At 39.8% G+C, this 24981-nt stretch overlaps 1 protein-coding gene across 4 annotated transcripts in view; it reads left to right on the top strand.

Moving 5' to 3' along the window:
* The window catches only part of sbf2 (SET binding factor 2), a 141785-nt gene that overhangs the window by 14225 nt on the left and 102579 nt on the right, over positions 1 to 24981 (top strand). For all 4 annotated transcript variants that reach the window (XM_013138397.3, XM_020054565.2, XM_013138396.3 and 1 more), the window contains exon 2: positions 7663 to 7748. In XM_013138397.3, coding sequence (XP_012993851.1) covers positions 7663 to 7748 — 86 coding nt within the window. The remainder of the gene's footprint in view (positions 1 to 7662; positions 7749 to 24981) is intronic.

The following is a 24981-nucleotide window of genomic DNA, read 5'->3' as shown; positions in this document are numbered from 1 at the left end:
GAAACCACAATTTTTTTCACCTAAAAACTTTATAGAACGTGTTATAAATGACAACTGTTGCAAAACCCCACAATGTTTTCTTTTGCATATGTATTACTTCATTAAGCAATTCCTAAAACCCATGATCAATGATGAATTGCCTTGTTTGAGACTTAACCGGTTAGCATAATCATACCATGGTAAAGTCTGCACTACAAAATATACATCTTAATATTATAGAGAAATATTTTATTATGGATATTTGAAAAGATTGTTGGATTCTGTCAGTGATTCACCTCTGGTTTAAAAAAAGAAAATAACTAAACTATTTCCTGGGGCTACATAGCAAACATGTTTTCTATGAAAGTTTGTTGTACAGTTAGAGTGCAAATATTTCCGGACCTAACACATTTTTCATAATTTGGACTATGTGCACAATTTGGACACAATGGATTTGAAATGAAACCACTGCACTTCAATTGGGATGCAATTGAAGTGCAGACTTTGAGCTTTATTTCAAGGTGTTGAACAAAAATATATATTATGTATGAAAAGTTTAGGAATTGCAACCATGTTCATACAGTCTATAGCAGACTGTTACACTTATTTGCCTCAACTCCTGGGTTGCTTTTGCAGTATGTTTTGGTCACTGTCCATCTGTAAAGTGAAGCGCCAACCTTCGCTGAATCTGAGCAGAAAATATATCCATACACACTTCAGAATGAATCCGGCTGCTTCTGTTTTCTGTCACCTCATCAGTAAACACTAGTGACCCAGTGCCACTGGAAGCCATGCATGCCCATGCCATCACCCTTCCTCCACCATGTTTTACAGATGATGTGGAATGCTTCAGATCATGAACCATTCCAAGTCTTCTTCATACTTTTTTCTTCCCGTCATTCTGGTACAGGTTGATCTTAGTTTCATCTGTCCAGAAAGTACTGATCCAGAACTGGGTTGGTTTTTTAAATATTTTTTTGATATTAAGTCTAATCTGGCCTTTAAATTCTTGAGGCTTATGAATGGTTTGTGCCTTGTGGGGAACCCTCTGTATTTGCTCTCGTGAAGTCTTCTCTTCATGGTAAACTTGGATCATGATATGCGTACCTCCTGGAGTGTTCTTCACTTGGCTGGAGGTTGTGGATGGGGTATTTCTTTCCCATGGAAAGGATCCTATGATCATCCACCACTGTTGTCTTCCGTGGACGTCCAGGCCTTTTTGTGTTGCAGAGCTCACCAGTGCGTTTATTTATTTTTTCAGAATGTACGAAATTGTTTATTTGGCCACTCCTAATGTTCCGGCTATCTCTCTGATGGATTTTTTTTTTTTTTAAATAGCCTATAGATGGCCTGTTTCACTTGCATTGAGAGCTCCTTTGACCGCATGCTGTGGGTTTACAGCAACAGTTTCCAAATGCGAATGCCACACCTGGAATCAACTCCAGACCTTTTACCTGCTTAAGTGATGAAGAAATAACGATTTAATAGACCACCCCTGTCCATGAAACAGCTTTTGTGTCAATTTTCCAATTACATTTGGTCCCTTGCAAAATTAAAAACTGTAATTCCTAAACCCTTCCTCCAATTTGTATGTGAATACCCTATAATGAAAGCTGAAATACTGCGCTTTAAGCCCATATTATATATTTTTTTAACTAGAATATATTTTGGTAAACAGCCAAATAACAAAACTTGTCAGTGTCCAATTATTTCCAGACCTAACTGTATATGCCATGATGACATAAATCTCAGTGCCGCAGCCAGAAAATCCCTTGGCTGTATGGAGACTGCGTGTGACGGTCATTATATCTAGTTTTGTCATCAGTGTAATTCTCTTGCTGTGGAATTCTCCCTTGTTCTTTTAGGGAAATTCAGAACAAAACCACTTATGTGGGCAGATTGAATAGCAGTCGTTTGCATCTGCAAAGGGCATGTTAACAGATTGTGTGCTATGTAAGGTACATCAATAATTCTGTGGATAACCTTTGATTGCTCCAATTCATTTGTCACACTGTGACAGTGTTGATGTGTATTTTGGCCTGTCTGTTCCTGTGATGCCATGATGCCTTCCAAATATTTTGCTAGTTTAGACACGCGAATGCTTCCTGGAATTTGATCTTTGTGTCATCATTAATTTGCTCATCTTAGATACCCTTTTGCCATGCAAAGGAAGACATTTCTCTGCCTATCTTCTCTTTGGAACTTCCAACCCAGTGTTCAGTTCTTGTTTGGGAGCTGTAAATAGCTTTTGGACAGAGAATTGGAGCAATGAGGAACTTTGTAATAATTGTTGCAGATTATATAGCATTCAGATTAGGGCTACATTATTGATTGAACTTCTGTGATTTTCGGCTCCAATATAAAAAGTAAATCACTGCAGAAATGCTTAATATGAAAGAAAATAGCCCTCAAAGGCTGAGAAGGTTTGCCTAACTAGCTATGTCAACAGGATAAACCTAACAAAATGCATTGCATTAAATTGGTATACTTTGTTATTGATACAGGCTGCTCCTTCAAATTGATAAGGTGATTAGGTTTACATCTTTAAAAAGCACCTTACTGTAACTTTTTTTAATTCGGTTTAATAGCACATTTAGGCTATGATTTCTATGATCTCTGTTTTATAGTCAGATTATCTACTCTATTTTCACCTTGTTCAAAAATTCTAATCGTAATATTGGCAGCAAAAAGTGCAATTCCATATTTATGCAAATTGTGCAGCCTTCATTCAGAACTAACTGGGCTTCATTGTGGAGCATGCAGTGAAGGATTTGAATAAGCCTATCTTGTGGAATGGGGGGGGGGGGGGGGGGGGAATGATAGCAGCACCTGCCAACCTGTCTTCGACCTACCGGCACACCTGCCCAAACACTGAGCCAGAAACAGTCTAGGGGCTGACGTGCAGATGACGAAGGCTGGCGTTTAACCGCCCGCTTAGGGCCAGCCCATACTCCGTAAAAGCATGCCTCCCAGGGCTGATTTATGGAGCAGCTCTGCTAAAAGACAAAGGCCAGAAAGATGGATTACCTTTTTCCAGTAGAAGAAACATCTGTGCTAATCAAGTGTCCTGTGGTTGTTTTGGAGACCAAATCAGTGAATCATGAAATAATGTGTAATGCATTCTGTCTCCAGACTTAAAAAAAGAAATATTTTGGGTGTTTTGTCTCTTTCATTTGAGCTTGTTTTCATTTTAAGTCATTGTGATGCAAGTACACAAATATTTGCTAATCTTACACTCAGCACACATTTGTCTGTTTTCCTCAGTTTGCTTAAGCATCGCATGTTATGTGTATCTTACCAAAAGCCAAACAATTTATAAATGGCTTGAGTTTTAGCTTTGGTATGCACCAGTGACCCACAGCTATTTTTTTGTCTGAGATATACTGGAAGGCTGTGTAATAACTGAAGAGCAGATAATGCAATAACTAATATCTTCTTGGGAGCATAAACCATACTCTACATTGAAAATTCAATGTTAACTGATTGTACTAAAATCAGGTCTTCTGTACACATGCGAGTTATAAAGAAAACATAGCTTAATGGCTTGGGTAAAAGTTAGTTCTATGGGTTTGTATGTTTATAAATGTATTTTTATAATAATTTTTTTACAATGATGTGGACAAAACTCGGCTGAAAGTAAATTGTAGCAGCTACAATGTGTACCAACTCAATACTGGGTCTATAATGTATGGGTCTATAATGTACCGGGACATTGAGGTTTTTCCTCTGGGGTGCTGGGCCTTTACATAAAGACCCAGCTCCACATCTATCTGACTAGCTGAAACATCTTTGTGAAAAAAGATATATACGTCAGTAGCAAGCTTACATAGACATGCTTGTTGTATAAAATGCATGTAATGCGTTTGCCAGTAGCGCTTATCACCATGCTTATGTTTCTATCTAGAAAAATAGTTCAACTAGCAAATATTCAAGACGTTATTGGAGGAACAGCACTAAACTAAGGCTTAGACCTGTGAGGGAGTTACAGGGGCGAAAATCAAATACAACCACTGGAAAACCACTGAACATCAAATACAAGCATATTTTCCACCTCTCACAATGTTAGCTACTGTGTATCTAAGCAGTAGTTTGTAATGCTACATTACCACTGATTCGTATGAAATTATGCATAACTTGTGGACATGTAAATCAAATGTGCATGATTGATTATTGAGCTTTTGTCTATTTTTGCAATTCAGCCTACTTTCAACTAGCTAGGGTTAGCCTGTAGTTAAAACGTACTAGGCAGCTTTACAAAAATGCTTAAGCAATTTCGATAAATCTAATGAAATGCTCTGCTTTCCTTGCTACCGCTCGTGAGAATGAAATAACCATCACTACTAGGTGGTATTTAGATCATTCTACCCAAGCCCCTGGGGAGGAAGTTTTTTTGCAAGCCCATTGGCTGACTTTGTTGTTTTATAAGATTTACGTGTGCCTTAAGATGGTCTACAGATTGTCTACTGACTGCCTCTAACATTTTAACTATATTCTAATTCTTTATCCTATCCCTAACCTTAGCCCTTTCCCTAAACCTTATTCAAAATCTAACCTTAACCTTAGCCAGCAGTTTTTTATCAACCAATAGTTTTAGTGTGTTGATAGTATTACTATCTATAGAAAATCTACAAATGGAAATTGTGTGACCAATTTTTAATAATGCTAAATGTTTGTTTTCCAAAAGTTATGTTCTCTTATTAATAACATTAGTCTAAATCCGCTTTGTTCCGTTATTGCTCAGCGCCTTTTTCAATCAACACTTTCTGCGCGGAAATAATGTTGTTTGACTTAGCCTGTCATACCTAGCCTGAATAATCTTTTGCAAACCTTGTTAAACATGAAATAAATTCCATGTTGGCCGAGGCTAGTGATTAAATGGGCCCACTGTGTTACTAAACATACCAATAACTTTTAAAAAGTAATCAATATTTTTCAGCACTAAACCAAATGTTATCCACTCATTGTTTTGTCATGACCCCCAAGTGGGTTTACAGTGTGAAAATGCAAGTGGAAAGTCCACCAGTTGTTTGGAATTCCTCGATTTGTTATTGCAAGAGGATCCTGAAATTAGCATGTTCCTGTTCTGGCCTGGCTTCTATTACCCTGTGCAGCCAGGCTGCTTTATTGTTATCTAGGGGGTAATATCTGACAGAGGAGCCTGCTTTTTATTGTTTACAGAGTGCAGCCTTACAGAATGTCAGGAATTTTGTCATTTATTGTCATCCTTGACTTTGGAAAGTTTAAAGATTCTAAGCATGTAATCGTAATAGGGCAATGGGCACAGGGAATATAGTCACCTGATGCTCTTTTTTGGAGGACAGGCTCCTCATGGTCCTACATTGACTACCACATAGGCCCAGACTCTACCTGGACGTTTATGTTCTCCTCTCCTCTCCTGACCTGACCGAGGTCAGCATATCAACAGGTTGCTGACAGCCAGCTTGAGTCACTCCGGGCTGGAGGCCAGCGGCCCACTGAGGCTAGTGATGAGGTGTAACAGTTCCTACCGTGGTCTGATTAGTGAGACTCTGGAAACAGAGTGGTGCTTAAGATGTGTGTTTAGACAACAGTTTAGCCTGCAGTGGTTCATCAGGCACTGTATGCAAACATGCATGGCTGTCATTTATTTTTGTTGTAATCAGAGGTTCAGTGACAGTATTTCACTGCTGGTTACCACACTGAACTTTACCCATGTTTTGCATATTCTATTGGCCTATTTCCTCCGGGCCTATTTCCTGTGGTTCCAGTTTTTAGCAGGTAAACAAACACGGGTAGTGTTTTAAGTATAATGTGATGGTAACTTTTCATTTGTCTACACTGAACTTTAAATGCAAATGTAATTTTTATGTTCATGAAGTTGTCTTTTCTTTCTCTGGCACTTTGATGAAAACAATCTCAGGTTGGAAAATTATTTAATACTGTGTTTAGAATGTTCACAATCTGTCACCCATTTAATGGCAACCTTGTGGTTCTGGAGATTATAACGTGTTTAAAAAGAGAGGTCTCTTCATGAGGGAGACATGAAATGCAAAAGTCTATTACAGTTTGTCTTTCTCACAGTAGGAAACTGCTTAATGAATACATGACAATCGGGTCAGACAATTATTTTCGTGGCATTGTCACAAATGCATTTTTTCAATATTATTTTTATCACTAATGAAGGACGTTATGTTTATTTAAATTTTATATTTCCCCGAGCCTCCTTTGGCACTTGAAATACTCAGTCTGATCATGTGGGAATGTGTAAACTAAGTTACATTATACACTGGATAGTATTAATATGGCCCATTATTTCTGACCTATTGTGAAATAGTTTGAATAGTTATCATATCTGCTCCAGCAATCTATATCATACTATTTATGTGTCTGAGTGACTGTTTTATTGTTATTCTTTATTCTGTGTTGCAGTTTTAAGAAGTCGAATATCTTATTACATTTACATACATGCATTGTATAATGTACAATAGCTGAAAGGGAAACTGTCTTCATGCAGAAGACCAAAAGTACCATCTTACCCAATAAGTCTGAAACGGTCTGTTTCTTAATGTAATTATTATTTTTTGCATTATCATACTTAAGTATTATTTTCATTGTATTGCAATGGGTTGTCAGTGTGGATCAATACTACCTAATTAATGGCGTCCCCACTGCTGTAATCTGTTTTCTGTTAACTTTCTTGGTTCAGTTTCTAACACTTAATCTTTGACCACATTCTCTGTGAAACATCTTGATTTAATCCTACCCTGTAATTTACTTTTTGGCTGTGACTGATTCCAGATCTCTCATGTATTTCGCCTACATTCTTTTAACCTCTCTGTGTGTTTATTTCTCGTGTCGATGGTAATGTCACATTTGAATTCAATTTCACTGTCAGTTCGCTAATTGATATGCCCTGCACATTGCTTTTGGCGCTTTCTAGATTGTTCTGAATGGAACCTTTTTCAATTGTTCAACTGCCGCTAAGTTAGGGCATTTGCCTCATGCTCACTGATATGTAAATTTGCCTATGCTTTGGCTATTTCAGAGCCATATTTTTTTGTTTTGTGCAGAAAACATATAGGCTAAGCTTATCCATTTTTCTTCCTGTTAGTGTTTCCAATGAATGTGTAGAACTGCTTTTCCCGATCACAACAATTAAGATGGCTGTCTTAGCATTCAGGATTCCCATAATTCATCATGCATTTGTCTTTATCTCTGGAGGTGAAGATGCATTGCCTTCTTTAATTATCTTGTAGTGCTACTTATCTGTACTTTATGCTTGTAAGTTGTTGACAAAGTCTAACCACAGAACAAACAAAGATGGAACATTTTAAGAAGAATCTTCAGATGTCTGCAAAACGTTATGGGTAATCTGGAAATGTGATCAGAATCCTCAAACCCCCTCTTTTTCAATCTCCTTTTGTTTTATTTCATTTTGGCTATTTGCTATTCTTGATAACAATATGACAAGCAGGCGTTTTAGTGTACTACATTAATTTGACCGAAATGTCGACCTATGCGTCATTAACTGTACGCTATAAATCTGTCTGATTGCTGTTATCTCTTCACCCTCTTCCTGTTGTTGGTATTGGCCTTTAGTTCTGTCCTCGATTTATTCTGTGTTAGACAGGATATATTGATATCATATCTGTGCCATGCTGGGTTTTCCCTGCCGTTGATTTCATCTTTTGGTTTCATGTCCAGGTGCAGAAGAAGGATCCGGGAAAATCATCCAGCGCTTCCCCAAAAAGGACTGGGAGTGCACAGCGTTTCCCCAGGGAGTGGAGATGGTAAGTACACCAAATGTCGAGTGAGGGCAGTCATGTGAAGACCACTGAAAGTGACCTGTTTGATGATGGCCGTTCTGTGGTAGTGAGTTGCTTGGCTTCCCTGCATCACCCTCCCCGCCTCAGATGATACCTCTGGTTCTCTCTGCAGAACTTGAGTTGTCTGTTTGAAAGATCATACTGGATTGGGCGAGTGTTGGGCGAGTGCCCAGTGTGGTGGCCTTGGTTCTGTGAGTGTAACAAAAGCATTGAAAACATTGTCTGGGTTTGTCAAAAACAGAACCATGCGCTTGAGCAAGTTTTTTGCAACTATAGACATTTACTGATTGGGCTGCGCACTGCATATTTTATCTTGCGCAGATCAGCTTGTTTTGACGTGGCTAACTGTTGATTACATTTGTTTAGGAAACAGCTGCCTCCTGGGTGTGAGGGATGTTCCTAAGCCCACACTAAATGTTGAAGTAATTCATTTTCATGATAATGCTGCAAGTTGAAGAAAGATGTTATATATAATGGAAACATTTTTATATTTATATATGGTGTGCGAACAGTCAGTTCTCTTAGTCTCAGTGTTGGATGCAGGGGTAAAGACCTAGGGCCATATTCTCTAAACATATTTCTGCCTTGTAATCAAGTTGACATTTTAGAATCTTTTTAACAGGTATCACCTTAATTGCAAGGGTATTATGATCATAGTAGTGTAAGTCATTGGTGCACTCACTTCATCAACAAACAGAAACAACCCAGTAACACCAGAGTTCAAAGTTGTGTTAACTTTACACTACTTAGCCCCAGGGAAAATGCAGCTATGTAAATCAGACAAACTACGTTTTTCTCAGTCTTCTGCCAGTAGAATATTATATCAAACAATAAATGCCCTCTCCAGACCCCATATTGTCCAACAAATCATTCAGTTTCCTTGTTCGCCAACTACAAAGAAAGCTGACTTAATTCTCAAATAATTGCACCATCAAAAGAAGAACGCACATTTCTGGACGAGCTGCCAGACATGTAAGAGGCTGACAATTAACTTGACTAGTTAGTATCTCATTCTTTGTTTCATGTTTAATCAGTGACAGTTGGCCTACATTTTTATTTTAATATCTTTATTTCAATATGGCAGCCAATCACTGTGGACATTAAGCTTGTTCATCATCCATAGCAGTGAGTTAACCCTGCCCCTTTTCTTAGCTTAAGACTTCTCCACATTAGGCTGAATGGCCACAGACCATTCAGAGTGCCCATGATGATATCTGTCCACCATCGAAAGTGCCTACAATTGGCACGCTACCGTCGGAACTGAACCTTGGAGCATTGGAAGATGATCAGTCGCCTTGTCTGATGAATCACGTTTTCTTTTACATCACGTGGACGGCCGTGTACGTGTGTGCATTTTACTTGGAAGTGATGTCACCAGGATGCACTGTGGGATGACAAGCTGGTGGAGGGAATGTGATGTTCTGGGCAATGTTCTGTTGGGGAACCCTGGGTCCGGGCATTCATGTGGATGTCAATTTGACACATGCCACCCACCTAAACAACATTGCAGACCAGGTACACCCCTTCATGGCGATGGTATTCCTGGATGTCAGTGGCCTCTTTCAGCAGGATAATGCGCCCTGCCACGCTGCACACATTTTTCGGGAATGGTTTGAGGAACATGATGAAGAGCTCAAGGTGTTGACTTGGTCTCCAAATTCCCTAGATCTCAATCCGATTTAGCATCTGTGGGATGTGATGAGCCGACAAGTCTGATTCCCGGCAGCTCCAACTCACCCCTTATAGGACTTGAAGAATCTGCTGCAAATGTCTTGGTGCCCGATACCACAGGACACCTTCAGGGGTCTTGTACAGTTCATGTCTTAGTGGATTGGTGCTGTTTTGGCGGCATGTAGAGGACCAACAGCATAGTAGGCAGGTGGTCATAATGTTTTGGCTCATCAGTGTATATGGTAGCATCAGAAGGTATTGATCCTTTCAGTGTCTACACATTTTGTTGCTACTGAATTTATAATTAATTATCCTTATTTTTTCTTTTCCAACAATGTACACAAACACTTGTTTAGAAATGTATTGAAAACTGAAATATCTAATTTATTCTGGTTCGTTCTCGCAGTTCCCATTTCCTGTTGACCTGCCTGAAACATTTTTGTCAGTGAAGAGGATTTGGAATCTTCTTCACTGACTTAAATGCCAGAGCTAGTTCCCACAATGCATGTTCTTCTGCCGTGTGCAGAGCAGATATCAGATTTTTCTGTGTCAACAAATGCATAATGAGTGTTTATTTAAGAAGTTGTTTCAACCCCTTCCATCTCCGCTAATTGGGAAATTCCTACCCCCTCCCAGTCCTCTTTCTCGGCTAGCTATGTCCATCCAGTCTATTATCGCTCCCTCTCTGCTGGGTGTCTCCATATTTTGTGTTTTCTCTTGCGCTCTCACTTCATCTTTCACAGCCATTGGTTCTTTAACTGTGGCCATTCGTTCACAACCTGCATGGAAGTCAGCTGGAATTTGAACTTAATCTTGAAAGTTGTACGCCCAGTTTCTAATTTATCTACTAGTTTAGTAATTCGTTTTTTTTCTTTTGTCCTCAAGAGTTTACTCTGAATTATATGCAGCCGTGAGCTTTCAACTGAAAAAATATGTTGCCAGTTTGTGGTTAATCATTGCCAAACTGGTGGTTATCACCTCTTCGGTGTATTTTTGTGATATAAGGACAATGTTCATGTACTGTTGTTTAAAAAAGAAACATTTAAGTACTATTCTACTGATATAAAAAATGCATTTCATCCACTCTGCTCTGAATTAGGGGTGCACGATATATTCACTCAATACCGTTATCGCAATATCAAAATGGAAAATGTCGCAGAAAGTATGTGATATTCCGTTTATTTTGTGGAGAGACGCGTCCGTTGGCTGTGTGGCTTGTGTTCGATTTAGAGCCCACTAGAAACCATTATAGAATGATCATGTTTCATTGGCCAGTTGCCCTGTCACATGCAAGTGTGAGCGCAACGGATCCACTACACGAACATACCCTATGGAGCATACCACGTGACGTGTGTGCATACTTCGACAGCGTTTGAGTGAAGAGAGAGACAGCGAAACATGTCAGGAGCAAAAGAAAAGAAAGGACAGAAATGTAAGATGTGTGGCTCAGGGAGACAATGAAACAATGGAGATCGAAGAAAAAAAGTTACGTGATAGACTGTAGCAGTAATTTTGATGCATGTCACAAAAGCATTACAGAAGTATAATCCTAAATAAATATAAACATCTTGGCATTAAATGTAGTCAGAAGAAGACTGCACAATAAAGAATGAGTGTCTGGTAAGCTATTAGCTATAGAGCCAATGCTTCTAAAATGCCTTTGCGCTAGATTTGAGGTTTAATCAATTAAAAAAATCTTAAGTGATGTATGCACTGCCAAGAAATAGGCACCTTTACCTAGGCTGAAACACCGGAGTCTTCCAGCGAACAGCGTTCAGATTCCCTGTGCGGTAGCCTACAAAACTTTGTGTAGCTAGATCGCAGTCTGTGTCCATGCAATGATTTGTTTTTGTTTTCAAAATGAATTAAAATTAAAAATCCAATACCTGTGATTCGCCCTGTTTGAGTGTTGACAAGCGTTCCTCTACTGTAGATACTAAACTTTGGGGGTATATCCTAAGAAAAACTTTAGGTTCAACTTCACTGTCATTGAACAGTACAAGTACAGTACAATGAAATGCAGTTGGCATCTAACCAGAAGTGCAAATAGAAGAGGGCAGACTATTTACAAGTATTATGTGTAATGTATGTTCAAGGGGGATGTATAAATGTGCAAGGAAGGCAAATGGGATTTCTGAACATGGGTATATTGTCTATGGTTCCTAACCCCAATTTGCTGCACGTGTCTGGTACTCTGAAAAGTTGGACAGGTTTGTCAGGTCCGCTGTACCACCAGTACAACATGTCCTGTTCTGTAGACATGGTCTTTATGTATTCATGTTGTACCAGTCCAATATGACTGTCAGTTGAGAAACCCTTGTGTTGTAAGAATACTTATGAATCTATTTTGATGGGTTTGGATGTGTTTTTACATATGTTTAAGAATATTGATATCGCAATATCACATTTTGTCAATTTCATGCATTCTTATCTGAATGAGGACTATTCTGGTCCTCACAAATTAGCTAGGTTTTGTTTCTACAACCGCACGGTAAAGCAATGTACATGTTGAAAATATTGAATACATGCAGAATATAAGGGGTTCCCTATAGAATATTAAACATGTCAAAACTATGTGCACTTGTGTCACAAAATTTGTGGTCGTATATTGAGGGCCATGGTCGAAAGTCAAATGCTCAAATCTGTAATTATGTTTTGCTAGCTTGTACATTTAAGTACGTGCTTTCAAGCTTATCTTCTCAAGTCTGTACATTTAGTGTGTGCTTGCAAGCAATATTTGACATGCTTGTACAATGAAGTTTGAACACATTTTACAAACTTGCAATTCTGCAACCTAACATTGGTATAAATTCAACTTGAACAGCCAGCTTATTGTATTTTCAGATTTATATTAATAGCATTTACCGCAACAAAGTTCTTGCTGTGAGGCTTAAATGCATGCGTGGATAATTCTTTGTGCTCTGCCTGAGAGACTCTTGACCACTCAGTTTTTTCTACAACCTGTACCATTGGTCAGATAAGTCCATCAATCTGAAGGAAAGACCCTATTTCCAGAATACCATTAGCACTCAGTAAAAAAGCTGCAGCTCATTCAGAATGTTGCTGCTAGAATGTTAGCCAGGACCAAGACAACCGAGCCCATCACTGGTTCTTTCATGGACTACTTCGGAATCTGCAAGTTACATTTATATTTAATTTGTATTCTATTTCTATATTCTTCTGTTTTACCAATTGTTAAATTATTTTTCTGTAATACAAGTTCTGGTGCTTTTAGGGGAATAACCTCTGTGTAAATGTAACAATCTGCTGATGATGGATAATGCAAGTTCTTGAAAAGGAGTTCAAGGGCTACTTACTGATACCTGAGGAGGACAGTGATGTTAGCATATAATGTTCCGGCATCTGTCCATGCCAGTGTGCGCTGATATAATAATGACTGTCTGTAAATTGTTGACTTTGTTTACATTAATGTCATTTGTCTACAAATGTATAAATATATTTTATATTATTTAAGATAATCTGATTCGGAAGTGCACCTTTTGTGCAGATTTTCCTTTTTATTTTTGTGTAATCTTTGTACTGGGCAGTACTTGAAGTTAGACATTTGTTCAATAAGACCATAGGTTGCAAGGCAATAAGGACATAAGGACATAGTTGTGTGCAATATGTTACAGAACACAGCCCTTTGTTTATTATTATGATTTCATCTTGCTTGTATGCTGCACAATTTACATTACAGCACAGGTGTACAACTGAATGTTTACTCTGATCAATGTTCCTACACTAGTTCAATTTGTATTTTCTTCGAATAGTTTTTACTTGAATTACTTACATTTTAAAGAAAATAAATAACTGTTTTCATTCAACATTGTGCCCATTATTATCATCAGTGATTAAGTAACTCAGACTTTTAAAAACACACTTTTAAAGTATATCGTCTAATTATCGTCAAAATCACCAGAAATATTGAAATATGATTTTTTTGTCCATAATGCCCACCCCTGTCAGTCAGTTCTGCTTTATTATACAGGAAAGTGGGGAAAGTTGCAGTTTTTAATGAAAGAGCACTGGGCTGGATTCAAACCAATGCTGTAGAAGTTCAATGAGAACTGGCGGTACTGACTTAGACAAGTCTTTCTGTGCTGGAGCTCTGGTATGCCTATGGATTCATTTGATGATTGATCATTATGCTAGGCCCCTTGGAAGGTCACTTTCCAAAACAACTATTAAACAATTAACCATAAAATGTGAAGGTGCCCTACCGTACTGTAGATGTCCTGGAAGATTCATGATTGTCTTGTTTATTCATAAAGTACATCTCCAGTGTGTCTACCTTGCTGAACTCTACTGTGTTGATTTGTGATGCCCTGGCATTTTGGAAGACCTCAGTCACTTTGTTGGATGAGATGTAAGTAAAGATGCATTAGGTGGTAAACATCCAAAAGCAGATCAACACCCACAATTGGACTAAACATCTTTATTTGGGTGTCAACATCATTCCAGGAAGGGCAGTGTGTCTGTTTTCAGTCTTCCCTTTCTTTCCGGAACGCGTAAGCGGAACCGGCCAAGAAGAGCGAATGTCTCTTACTGAATGAGTGTCTGACTGACTGAGTACCCCTTGTTAAATAGCGTAGTGGTTAGAGAAGCAGATCTGTGAACTATAGGTCCTGAGTTCGTATCTCCTCGCATGCAAAGCTAAGTACGCTTTATGAATTATTACATATAGATGAAAACTTTGCTGGCTAAAACCGTCAGTATCTACTTTATAGTAAGCCTGAAATATAACCGCAAACTGTGTTATTGCGACTATTTCTGGTGGAATTTTGTAGTACGCATCCATATATGCATTTTGGGTCAGGATAGACAAACACATTTGCTGGCTACAACATACAGTAGTTACGTTATAGTAAGCCTTAACTGAAACTGTATACGGTTATATTGCATCTGTTTCTAGCATGGAAAAGTTAATCTTCAGTCTCACTAGCAATTGCTCAATTCCTATGACTATTCCAGTAAGTTAGTAGAAACTGGTAAAGCTTATTACTGGCTAATACACTGTTAAAACGGCCAGTGGCAAACACCATACGTAGACGCTGTTTGTGGTGGAGGTAAACTTAGTAAGAAACGTTAGTCAGTTTCACTGTATCAGTGTCCTTCACGAATGACCAATTAACTGTTAAAACATCCAGTGGCAGAAGAGGATTTGTTCAGCGTAGACACAAGAGGCTATACCGACACCCAGCAAGTGTTCTGCTCCGTGGTGTAGTGGTTAACGACATAGCCTTTTACATGGGCGAACCAGGTTCAAATCTCGAGAGGGCAACGCTTTCTATTGCTGGCTGGCTGAACTAGGCTTGCCGGGTTTCTTGTTTAAGGATAGTGGATACTTCGTGGTGGGGGTCAGTTGTTGCTGTTTTGTCTGTTTGGTTGCTGTGTTCCCCTGCGAGATGTGCTGCCAGTGAAGATAAACCATTATGTAACTCTGACTGCTTGTTTCTGTATAGTCTGTGGTTTAAAACACATACCAACCGGGTCCCCTCACCTTTTTGTCATCTAAGTCTAAATTGAAAGACAAAAACACCCTAGGCCCCCCATGGGAAGAGTCTGACACCCCATCACTACATGGTTTCCATTTAAATGTTAATTGTGTGCTTCCTCTGGAAGGATATGTTCAAGACTATTAAAGGACTGGGCGAAACAAATGGCATTCACATGTTGTTGACTTTTATTTTACCCAATGGATGAAGTGTAGAGAAGCGATGCAGCCTGTAGCATTGGGGGTCCAGTCCTGGTGTCCTCAATGCAATGTGACACACTTTGGTCAAAGGCCAAATTACTGGGATTCCAGCTTTGAACTTTTTAATTAAGATACACCATAGTGTTTAACATTCCCCACCAAACTTAGCATTTGGGCTCCAGTTTTAGCTGGTATGTAAACTGCTATTATTTGCAGATTTTCTCCACGCCATAAAAAAAAGAAAATGATTCATTCACTAACGCTTCGAAATACATCTGTAGATTGAAAAAAGACGCGGATGGTGCTGTGCACCAAAAGCATTTTGTGGTCATAACAGGCCCCCAGCAAACTAAATAACCACAGATGAAGAATGCACCAACATTCAAGCTCTGAAAATGTGTTTCTAATCTGTGCATGCTGGTGACAAGTAGGCTATATATAACAACATTTCTCTGAATAGGCCTAGAGCTATTAGACAACAATGCTTTACTTTAGGTGTAGTTAACAGTGACTATAAACTGATGATGACTAAATGTCCAATGTGGCCTCATACAATCATGGTCACCAAATCATACCCAGCTTGCAATTGTTTCATTCATTGTCTCATCATTCCATAACTATTTCCCAGTTCATTGAGTACAGTGCACTCAGTGTTCCATACATATTTACCCCAACTGCCGTGTCCAAACGAGGCTACAATGACAACCAATCTAACTATAGCTAATGTGTTAGCATAGAAATTCTGGGCTTTAACTGGGGAATGTTTCAGTACCTCATTGACATGGAAATGGCCTAATAGTATTTGAGAGAAACTGTACCCTCTGACCCCGTACGGTATACCATGAGATGTGACGATGTGCCATACACTTTTTCCCCCCTAATCTTAATCCCCAACAGTGTCACCAGCAAAGCACCCCCACACCATCACACCTCCTCCTCCATGCTTCATGGTGGGAAACAGGCATGTAGAATCCATCTGTTCACCTTTTCTACGTCGCACAAAGACACGGCGGTTGGAACCAAAGATCTCAACTTTGGACTCATCAGACCAAAGCACACATTTCTAGTGGTCTAATGTCCATTCCTTGAGTTTCTTGGCCCAAACAAATCTCTTCTGCTTGTTGCCTCTCCGTAACAGTGGTTTCCTAGCAGCTACTTAACCATGCATGCCTGATTTGCGCAGTCTCCTCTTAACAGTTGTTCTAGAGATGTCTGCTGCTAGAACTCTGTGTGGCATTCAGCTGGTCTCTAATCTGAGCTGCAGTTAACCTGCGATTTCTGAGGCTGGTGACTTGGATTAATTTATCCTCAGCAGGATAACTCTAGACTCTAGGTCTTCCTTTCCTGGGGCGGTCCCCATGTGAGCCAGTTTCGTTGTAGCGCTTGATGGTTTTTGCGACTGCACTTGGGGACACATTCAAAGTTTTCGCAATTTTCCGGACTGACTGACCTTCCTTTGTTAAAGTAATGATGGCCACTCGTTTCTCTTTACTTAGCTGATTGGTTCTTGCCATAATATGAATTCTAACAGTTGTCCAATAGGGCTGTCGGCTGTGTATCAACCTGACAACCTGCACAACACAACTGATGCACAACTGAATATAAGACATGTTTTCGGTTATTTCACACTTTTTTGTTAAGTACATAATTCCATATGTGTTCATTCATAGTTTTGATGACTTCAGTGAGAATCTACAATGTAAATAGTCATGAAAATAAAGAACTTATTGAATGAGAAGGTGTCCAAACTTTTGGCCTGTACTGTAGATATTCCATAAGAAAATCTACCATTTCCAGCTACAGTAGTCGTTTGCAGCATTCACAATGTCTGCACTGTATTTCGGATCAATTTGGTGTTATTATAATGGATGAAACATTTTATTTTCTTTCAGAAACAAAGAAATTTCTAAGTCACCTCAAACCTCAAACGCAATACATAAAAGTTTGCGCTGGAGTGCGAGGATTGAGATACTGGGGTGTTGAAGTTCATGGAGAATTCATTCTATTGCATTTTTATACATTTCTTTTCATTGTAAAGCTCATTGAATTGCTTCTATGTATGAATTGTGCTGTAGAAATAAACTTGCTTGCTTGTTTGCTTGCACAAGTTTAGAAATGAAGCAGATCGGACCCCAAAAATTGGACACTTGCACCAAAAATGAAATTGCACCAAAGGACATACAACAGATGGAGGGAATATTCTCACAGACTTGATTTGGAAAAAAGCTGTTCATTACCTAGCCATATGTTAGCAAAACTAATATAATAATATAGCAGATTTTTATGTTAGCCACTCTTAAGGCAATCATGCATTTCTTTGAATGGAGCTGTGGTATGCTATGTTTTATCAAAGTGAATGAATTGCTGGCAAAACTCCAATCGTAGGCCCAAACACTGCGTTCTATAAATCCTTTCAAATGGGGATATGGCTACTGTACTCCCAAGTTTTTTTGTTTGAGTAACTGTTTTCAGCTACAGACACCACCTAATTTTGATGTTCAGTGGGGATATGGCTACAGTACTTCCATATCCAAAAGTCTTGATTTACATTCTCCTTTGTAATGTAAAATACACTGTCACTGCATCAGATATATTTTTGCTTAGGCCAACAACAGAAAAACAAAAAAGGGTAACTCACATACATGAATGCATCAACTCAGTATTTGTAGTAAACATTTGGTCATGCCATTTCTTCGAGCAGTCTCGCCACACAGCCAACCTTTCTAAAAAAAAAAAATTGATCCGTAACCCGTCCAGGACAATAAAGCACTTTGGAATCCTTATCACTATATTGGAAACAGAGGAAACAGAAGTCCAGACATGTCCGGATAATCCCCACAATATGTGTCATATTCTTAGATAGTTTAATAAGAGACCCATAATGGCAATGTCTGCCCTTAATGGCAGTTTTTAATTTCCATCACTGGTATGTAACTTTTTTAGTAAGATTATTATTTTGTAAGTCATAATTATTATTTTTGCTCAGTGACCACCTAATTATCAAAAGATTAATGCAAAAATTTTTGGTTGAACTACCTGTGCATTTCAGCTAACTTATTGAAATGTAAATCTAAAACAATTATCTATTTTTCTCTTGGCTAAGCCTGTGGCCGCTATCTACCTATAGTGCCTATCTGCTTATTAAAGGCTTATTAACTATTTCTTATTAACTTTGAAAAGGGCTACATCTGTGTCCCAAAACTAAACAATGTACTCTTATAAGGCATTCTGGCATTTCACTGAAGGGGGCAGGGAGCAGGGAAATGCCGTTTTTTATCAAAGTGATAAAATTGTGTGCAAAACTCTAATCATATGGGAGTTTAGGCTACAAGTTAATACATTTTCATGTAGATTTACTTGCTTCGTGAGATCAATGTTCATCCCAGGACAGTCCTCCCGAAATAGTCTTTTTACCAAACCAACTGTCGCAACCAAACTGTTTGGAATACAAATGTATTACCCCCTAAGGGCTTGTGTACATTACCAGAGGGAGGAAATAAAACACTAGATAGTCTTCTTTGTTGACTTGATCATTTCCATCGCATTTAGATTTTCACCACAAGTTTTGAGACGTACCACGCAAGGCTGTAGTGGTCAATTGTGGACAAACTAAGCAATATACGTGCACAGAAACTTGATACAGTTCAGACAATTCTCAAAATTGCGGGGGGCTCCTTCGACAAGGTGGCGTCTTGAGCTATTGATATCTGCAAGTTTACCAAACAAAATAATCTAGCGTCTCGTCTTGTTTGTTTCGTTCTTAAAAATCTAGCATGCTGTAAACATGTCCTTAGTTTCACTTAGTGGATTCTTAGGAACACAGGCAAGTCTTGTCTTTTTTTAGAAAAGGGGTTAAATAACTGATTACAGCATGGAAATACTTGAATGTTCTACACAGGTATTTCCCTTTTTTTTTTTTTTTTACCATATATTTGCTTAGTACAGAAATTAATAGAATATACTTTTTAATTTTTTTTTATATTATTCTTACATTTGTTATACACTCAAACAGGATGTTTACCTCCTCCGGTCCTCTTTATTTCTGCCTTGGTATACAGAGGAACTGGAATTGATGTACGGAAATTAATACATCTTGAATGGTTGTTAATGTTGTAGGTTTATCCTGGTATACGTTAGTGGCTTAGTGTTTAGTATTTATCTCCATCAGGTCCACAGCATGTAAATTAAACATGGGCCACACCTACCAAAGTAATAATCATGATTGCTTTAATTTTTATTTCTAAATTGATAAGTATGCTGGTTAAGTTACATGTATATAATATGTTCATGAAAGTTGATAAGAATGTTCTTTGTTCCCTATCCCTAAAGCCATACCCTAATCTATATTTAACCTTAGCCTAAACTTAACGTAACATTAATGCATAACCTCAAATGTAACTATTAGTTCCTAAACATGAAAGGAACCTTAATTCAAATTTCAAAATATGTTTTTCACTAAACTTAAACCCCTTAGCTGAAATGGCTGTTTCCGTAGTTGGGATGTGATAAGAAACCTTGTGGGGAACGCCCCCCTCCAGACTATCCACCGCACAAGTGTTGCCTGCACTGAGCAGGGTGAATGCACGCAAGGCTGCTGGTCCTAATGGCGTCCCCGGGCGTGTGCTCAGAGCATGTGCTGGGTAGCTGGCTGAGGTATTTACCGACATTTCAACCTGTCACTGGCACACGCGGTTGTCCCAATGTGCTTCAAGACTGTAACCATTGTTTCAGTACCGAAGCAGTCGACCGCGTCTAGTCTGAATTACTTTAGACTGGTTGCACTCACCCCACAATCATGAAGTGCTTCGAAAGACTAGTACTGGCTCGCCTTAAGTCCTGCCTTCCCCCAACACTGGATCCCTATCAGTTTGCCTAACGGTCGAAAGGTCTACAGAGAACACAATCTCCACGGCTCTACACTCGGCTCTGACCCACCTGGACAAAACCAACACCTATGTGAGAATGCTCTTAATAGACTTCAGCTCAGCATTCAACACTGTCATCTCCTCTAGGGTGGTTAACAAACTCCATGACCTGGGATCAGATCATCTCTCTGCAACTGGACTCTGGATTTCCTAACCAACAGACCCCCGTGTGTCAGGTTAGACAACTTCACCTCCTCCACCCTGATCCTGAACACTGGTGTACCACAAGGCTGTGTGATGAGCCCTCTCTTGTACTCCCACTGCACCCATGACTGCGTTCCTGTACGCAGTTCTAACACCATTGTCAAGTTTGCAGACTCAATGGTGGTAGGCCTACCGGGAACAGCCTACAGGGAAGAGGTCATGCGCCTGGCGGCATGGTGCGCTGACAACAACCTGGCCGTCAATGCAAAGAATACTAAGGAACTCTTTGTGGATTACAGGAAGTCTAAAAGCTGCAGCCACACCCCAGTCATCATCGATGGTACTGAGGTGGAGCGTGTGTCCATCTTCAAATATTTGGGTGTCCACATCTCCGCGGACCTCTCCTGGTCCCTCCACCTCACCTTTGGAGAAAAAAAGAAAAAAAACGCCCAGCAGTGCAAAAACTTTTTGAGGAGACTGAAGAAAGCCCGCCTGTCTTCCAGGTTCCTTGCAAACTTTTACCACTGTATTATCTCGAGCATTCTGACACATTGCGCCACAGTGTGGTTTAGCAGCTGCCCCATAGCCAACCACGAAGGCCCTGCAACGGCTGGTGAAAAGTGCCCAGCACATCACTGGTGCCCAGCTCCCTGCCATCGCTCCCTGCCAGACCTCCAGTGCAAGCGGTTCTGTGCAGGGCGAACAGGATCCTCAGGGACCCTCCACATCTATTCCACTAACTGTTTGCCCTCCTTCAATCAGACAGGCGGTACAGATCTTTGGTCCCGCACCAGCAGGCTCAGGAACAGTTTCTTCCCATCCACTGTAACCCCCCACCTCTCAGGGCCTTGTTGCACTACTCCTTTGTACTACTCTGACACTGATAATGGAAGTTTTTCAGTTGTTACAGGTACCTGTCTACATCTTGACTCACCGCTTCTGTCCCTGCGTTTCAGTGGCACATACACCTTGTACATTCAATTTGCCTCTTTGCACATTTAGAATTGCCATTGTGCTTGCATTTATATATATATATATATTATTATTTTTTTTACAGTTGTTGCACACACATCTACCTCAGGAACATTAGTGCTGCTGTCTCTGCATCCCAGTTGCTCATGCTACCCTACTACATTACTCCTTTGTTTGCCTTGTTTGCACATCTAAAATGCCATTTAAGAATTTGCCATTTGTACCCGAACAACTGTTATCCCACTTGTAACATTGTAACACTATACCTAAACTTTCTGCCCTCCTCTATTTGCCTTAATTGCCCATTTAGTATTGCCATTTGCACTGCATTTGCCTTCATTGCCCATTGCCCATACTATATATAATGTTTAGCCCTCTGTTTGCACTTCTGGTTAGATCCTAACTGCATTTCGTTGTACTGTACTTGTACTGTTCAATGACAATGAAGTTGAATCTAATCTAATGTAACTGAAAATCTAACATTAGCCCTTTGTAAGTTTTACCCTAAACCTTACCCCCTAAGCCAGAAATGTACTTTGTCCTCACGAGAACCGGCAAAAGGTCTTAATAAGGTCAGTTCTTTCATGTTTTACTCTCCTTGTGAGGTCTCAATCTGTTAAACCACAACACACACGATGTTACCCTCAATTTCATAACCAGTTTCACTGGTTGTTTGTATTGTTACAACCAAGGAATCTGTGGATGCATTTATTTACTGAAGTTAATCAGGCAGAACATTAAACTGGGAGCATCGACGTTACCCCTGCCTTGCCCTCTCCTGTTAACGTTTGTCCTGCTGAGATCTATGCCCGGTACTGAGTGAGAGCATGAAGTTCAATGCTGAATGTCAGGGTCACTCCAGTTACAGACACAATAGTGACATTGTAACCACCCCCTGAGAAGGTGATGCTACAGTCACGTCCTGCTCTCAAGAATGCTTGTGACGTCAGTTGAAGTTCACCTGTGTGAAGTTGTACACACAATGCCAAATCCCTTTCTTAGGCCAATATGCAGTCTTGATTTCACAACACGTCCCCCAAATGTACACGTGTTGTGACATTCCAGCTGTCTTCCCTTTCTGACACTGTCCTTGTTTGGTTGAGTGTATAGACGACCGTCCTCACTTAACAGGAAAATGAGGCCGCTACCTGCAGAGCATTTGTTTGCAGTGATGTGACTGAACACTGCTGAACTGACTGCAGTTGTTCTCCTGTGGCTGTGGGCGAGATGCTGACCAAATGAACAATGCAAGCCCTGTTTGGCTGACTCCCATGCTTCATGCAGCCTTAGCTGTTCCTTTGTAGTGTCTCCGGCAGGCCTCTCCTCTGCATACTATCCTCCCGTTTATGCAGATATGCCCCCTGGAGGTGGGGAATATTTGAATTACTTAAATTGAATTTCTAACAGGATATAACAAAGCAATTTCCTTAACTCACATCGACATGGTTTCTTTTACATTCTCTATATTTCAATTAGAATGGAAAGAATCAAGAGTGGGCTCCCTTCTCTGGACAGCGTTAATAAGGGCTTGTGGGGGAAAAAAGAAATTTTAAAGGCTGCACAGCAGCTGCCTCTCTTGATTTATAAAAGCTGGATGACTGTCAAATGGAGCGTGGACAAGGCATGCATGTTTGTCTCCCAGTTGTTCAGTGTTTTTCCCCAAAAAATAGCAAGGATATAGTGTGCCTGATATTTGGTCAGATGCTAGAGGCATGAACTCATTTTTGGGTTGGGTTCAGCTTTAGTACCTCACTACACAGCTGTAGTACAAGCCCACAGTGTAATATGGAAAAGCACTTGTAGACCCATTCGCTGCAGTGCATTTGTTTATTCTCATTTGAGACATGTTATACAACAGCCTTGATCTGTTTGGTGTATTATGAAGTTGCCTTGCTATTTGGGAGCCTGTTATTGCAGGAATGCAAGGTGATCGTAAAGTTCCTTTTAAAACCAAAACACAAATAGAGTGTAACGCAGGGAGACACAGGGAACAGGCACAGAGGATCTGTTCAAGGCCCTGGAGGGTGTTTTATTAAACTCAAGAGAAGTATTAGGGGAGGGGGGAGGGAGGAATCAAAGCCCAATGTCAAACCCCATTTCTGGGGAGGCAGGGTCCAGAAGCTTCCAGGATTTTTAGTTTGGGGTGTTGGTCCAACTCATTCGCGTTGAAATGGGTGTCTGAATTAATTCTTTATCGCATTAATCAGAAATAAAAATACAAGCTAGCACAGCAGGATATATACAGGTGCTGGTCAAATAGTTGATTTATTTCAGTAATTCCATTAAAAAAGTTAAACTTGTATAATGTATACATTCATTCCACACACACTGATATATTTCAAGTGTTTATTTCCTTTAATTTTGATGATTATAACTGACAACTAATGAAAACCCCAAATTCAGTATCTCAGAAAATTGTGAAAATTGTGAAAAGGTTCAATATTGAAGACACCTGGTGCCACACTCTAACCAGCTAATTAACCCAAAACAACTGCAAAGGCCTTTAAATGGTCTCTCAGTCTAATTCTGTAGGCAACACAATCATGGGGAAGACTGCTGACTTGACAGCTGTCCAAAAGACGACCATTGACACCTTGTACAAGAAGGGCAAGACACAAAAGGTCATAGCTAAGAGGCTGGCTGTTCACAGAGCTCTGTGTCCAAGCACATTAATAGAGAGGCGAAGGGAAGGAAAAGATATGGTAGAAAACAGTGTACAAGCAATAGGGATAACCGCACCCTGGAGAGGATTGTGAAACACAACCCATTCATTTTTGTGGGGGAGATTCACAAAGAGTGGACTGCAGCTGGAGTCAGTGCTTCAAGAACCACCACACACAGACGTATGCAAGACATGGGTTTCAGCTGTCGCATTCCTTGTGTCAAGCCACTCTTGAACAAGACACAGCGTCAGAAGCATCTCGCCTGGGCTAAAGACAAAAAGGACTGGACTGCTGCTGAGTTCTGTTCTCTGATTAAAGTAAATTTAACCTTTGGAAATCAAGGTCCCAGAGTCTGGAGGAAGAGAGGAGAGGCACAGAATCCACGTTGCTTGAAGTCCAGTGTAAAGTTTCCACAGTCAGTGATGGTTTGGGTTGCCATGTCATCTGCTGGTGTTGGTCCACTGTGTTTTCTGAGGTCCAAGGTCAACGCAGCCGTCTACCAGGAAGTTTTAGAGCACTTCATGCTTGCTGCTGCTGACCAACTTTATGGAGATGCAGATTTCATTTTCCAACAGGACTTGGCACCTGCACACAGTGCCAAAGCTACCAGTACCTGGTTTAAGGACCATGGTATCCCTGTTCTTAATTGGCCAGCAAACTCGCCTGACCTTAACCCTATAGAAAATATATGGGGTATTGTGAAGAGGAAGATGCGATACGCCAGACCCAACAATGCAGAAGAGCTGAAGGCCACTATCAGAGCAAGCTGGGCTCTCATAACACCTGAGCAGTGCCACAGGCTGATCGACTCTATTCCACGCCACATTGCTGCAGTAATTCAGGCAAAAGTAGCCCCAACTAAGTATTGAGTGCTGTACATGCTCATACTTTTCATGTTCATAATTTTCAGTTGGCCAACATTTCTCAAAATATTTTTTTTGAATTGGTCTTAAGTAATATTTTCAGAGATACTGAATTTGAGATTTTCATTAGTTGTCAGTTATAATCATGACAATTAAAAGAAATAAAAAATTTAAATATATCAGTCTTTGTGTAATGAATGAATATAATATACAAGTTTCACTTTTTTAACGGAATTACTGAAATAAATCAACTTTTTGATG

The sequence above is a fragment of the Esox lucius genome, chromosome 2, assembly GCF_011004845.1.
Source record: "Esox lucius isolate fEsoLuc1 chromosome 2, fEsoLuc1.pri, whole genome shotgun sequence".
Taxonomy (NCBI): Eukaryota; Metazoa; Chordata; class Actinopteri; order Esociformes; family Esocidae; genus Esox; species Esox lucius.
Note: the sequence above shows the minus strand (reverse complement) of the source record. Positions and strands in the feature narration are given on the sequence as shown.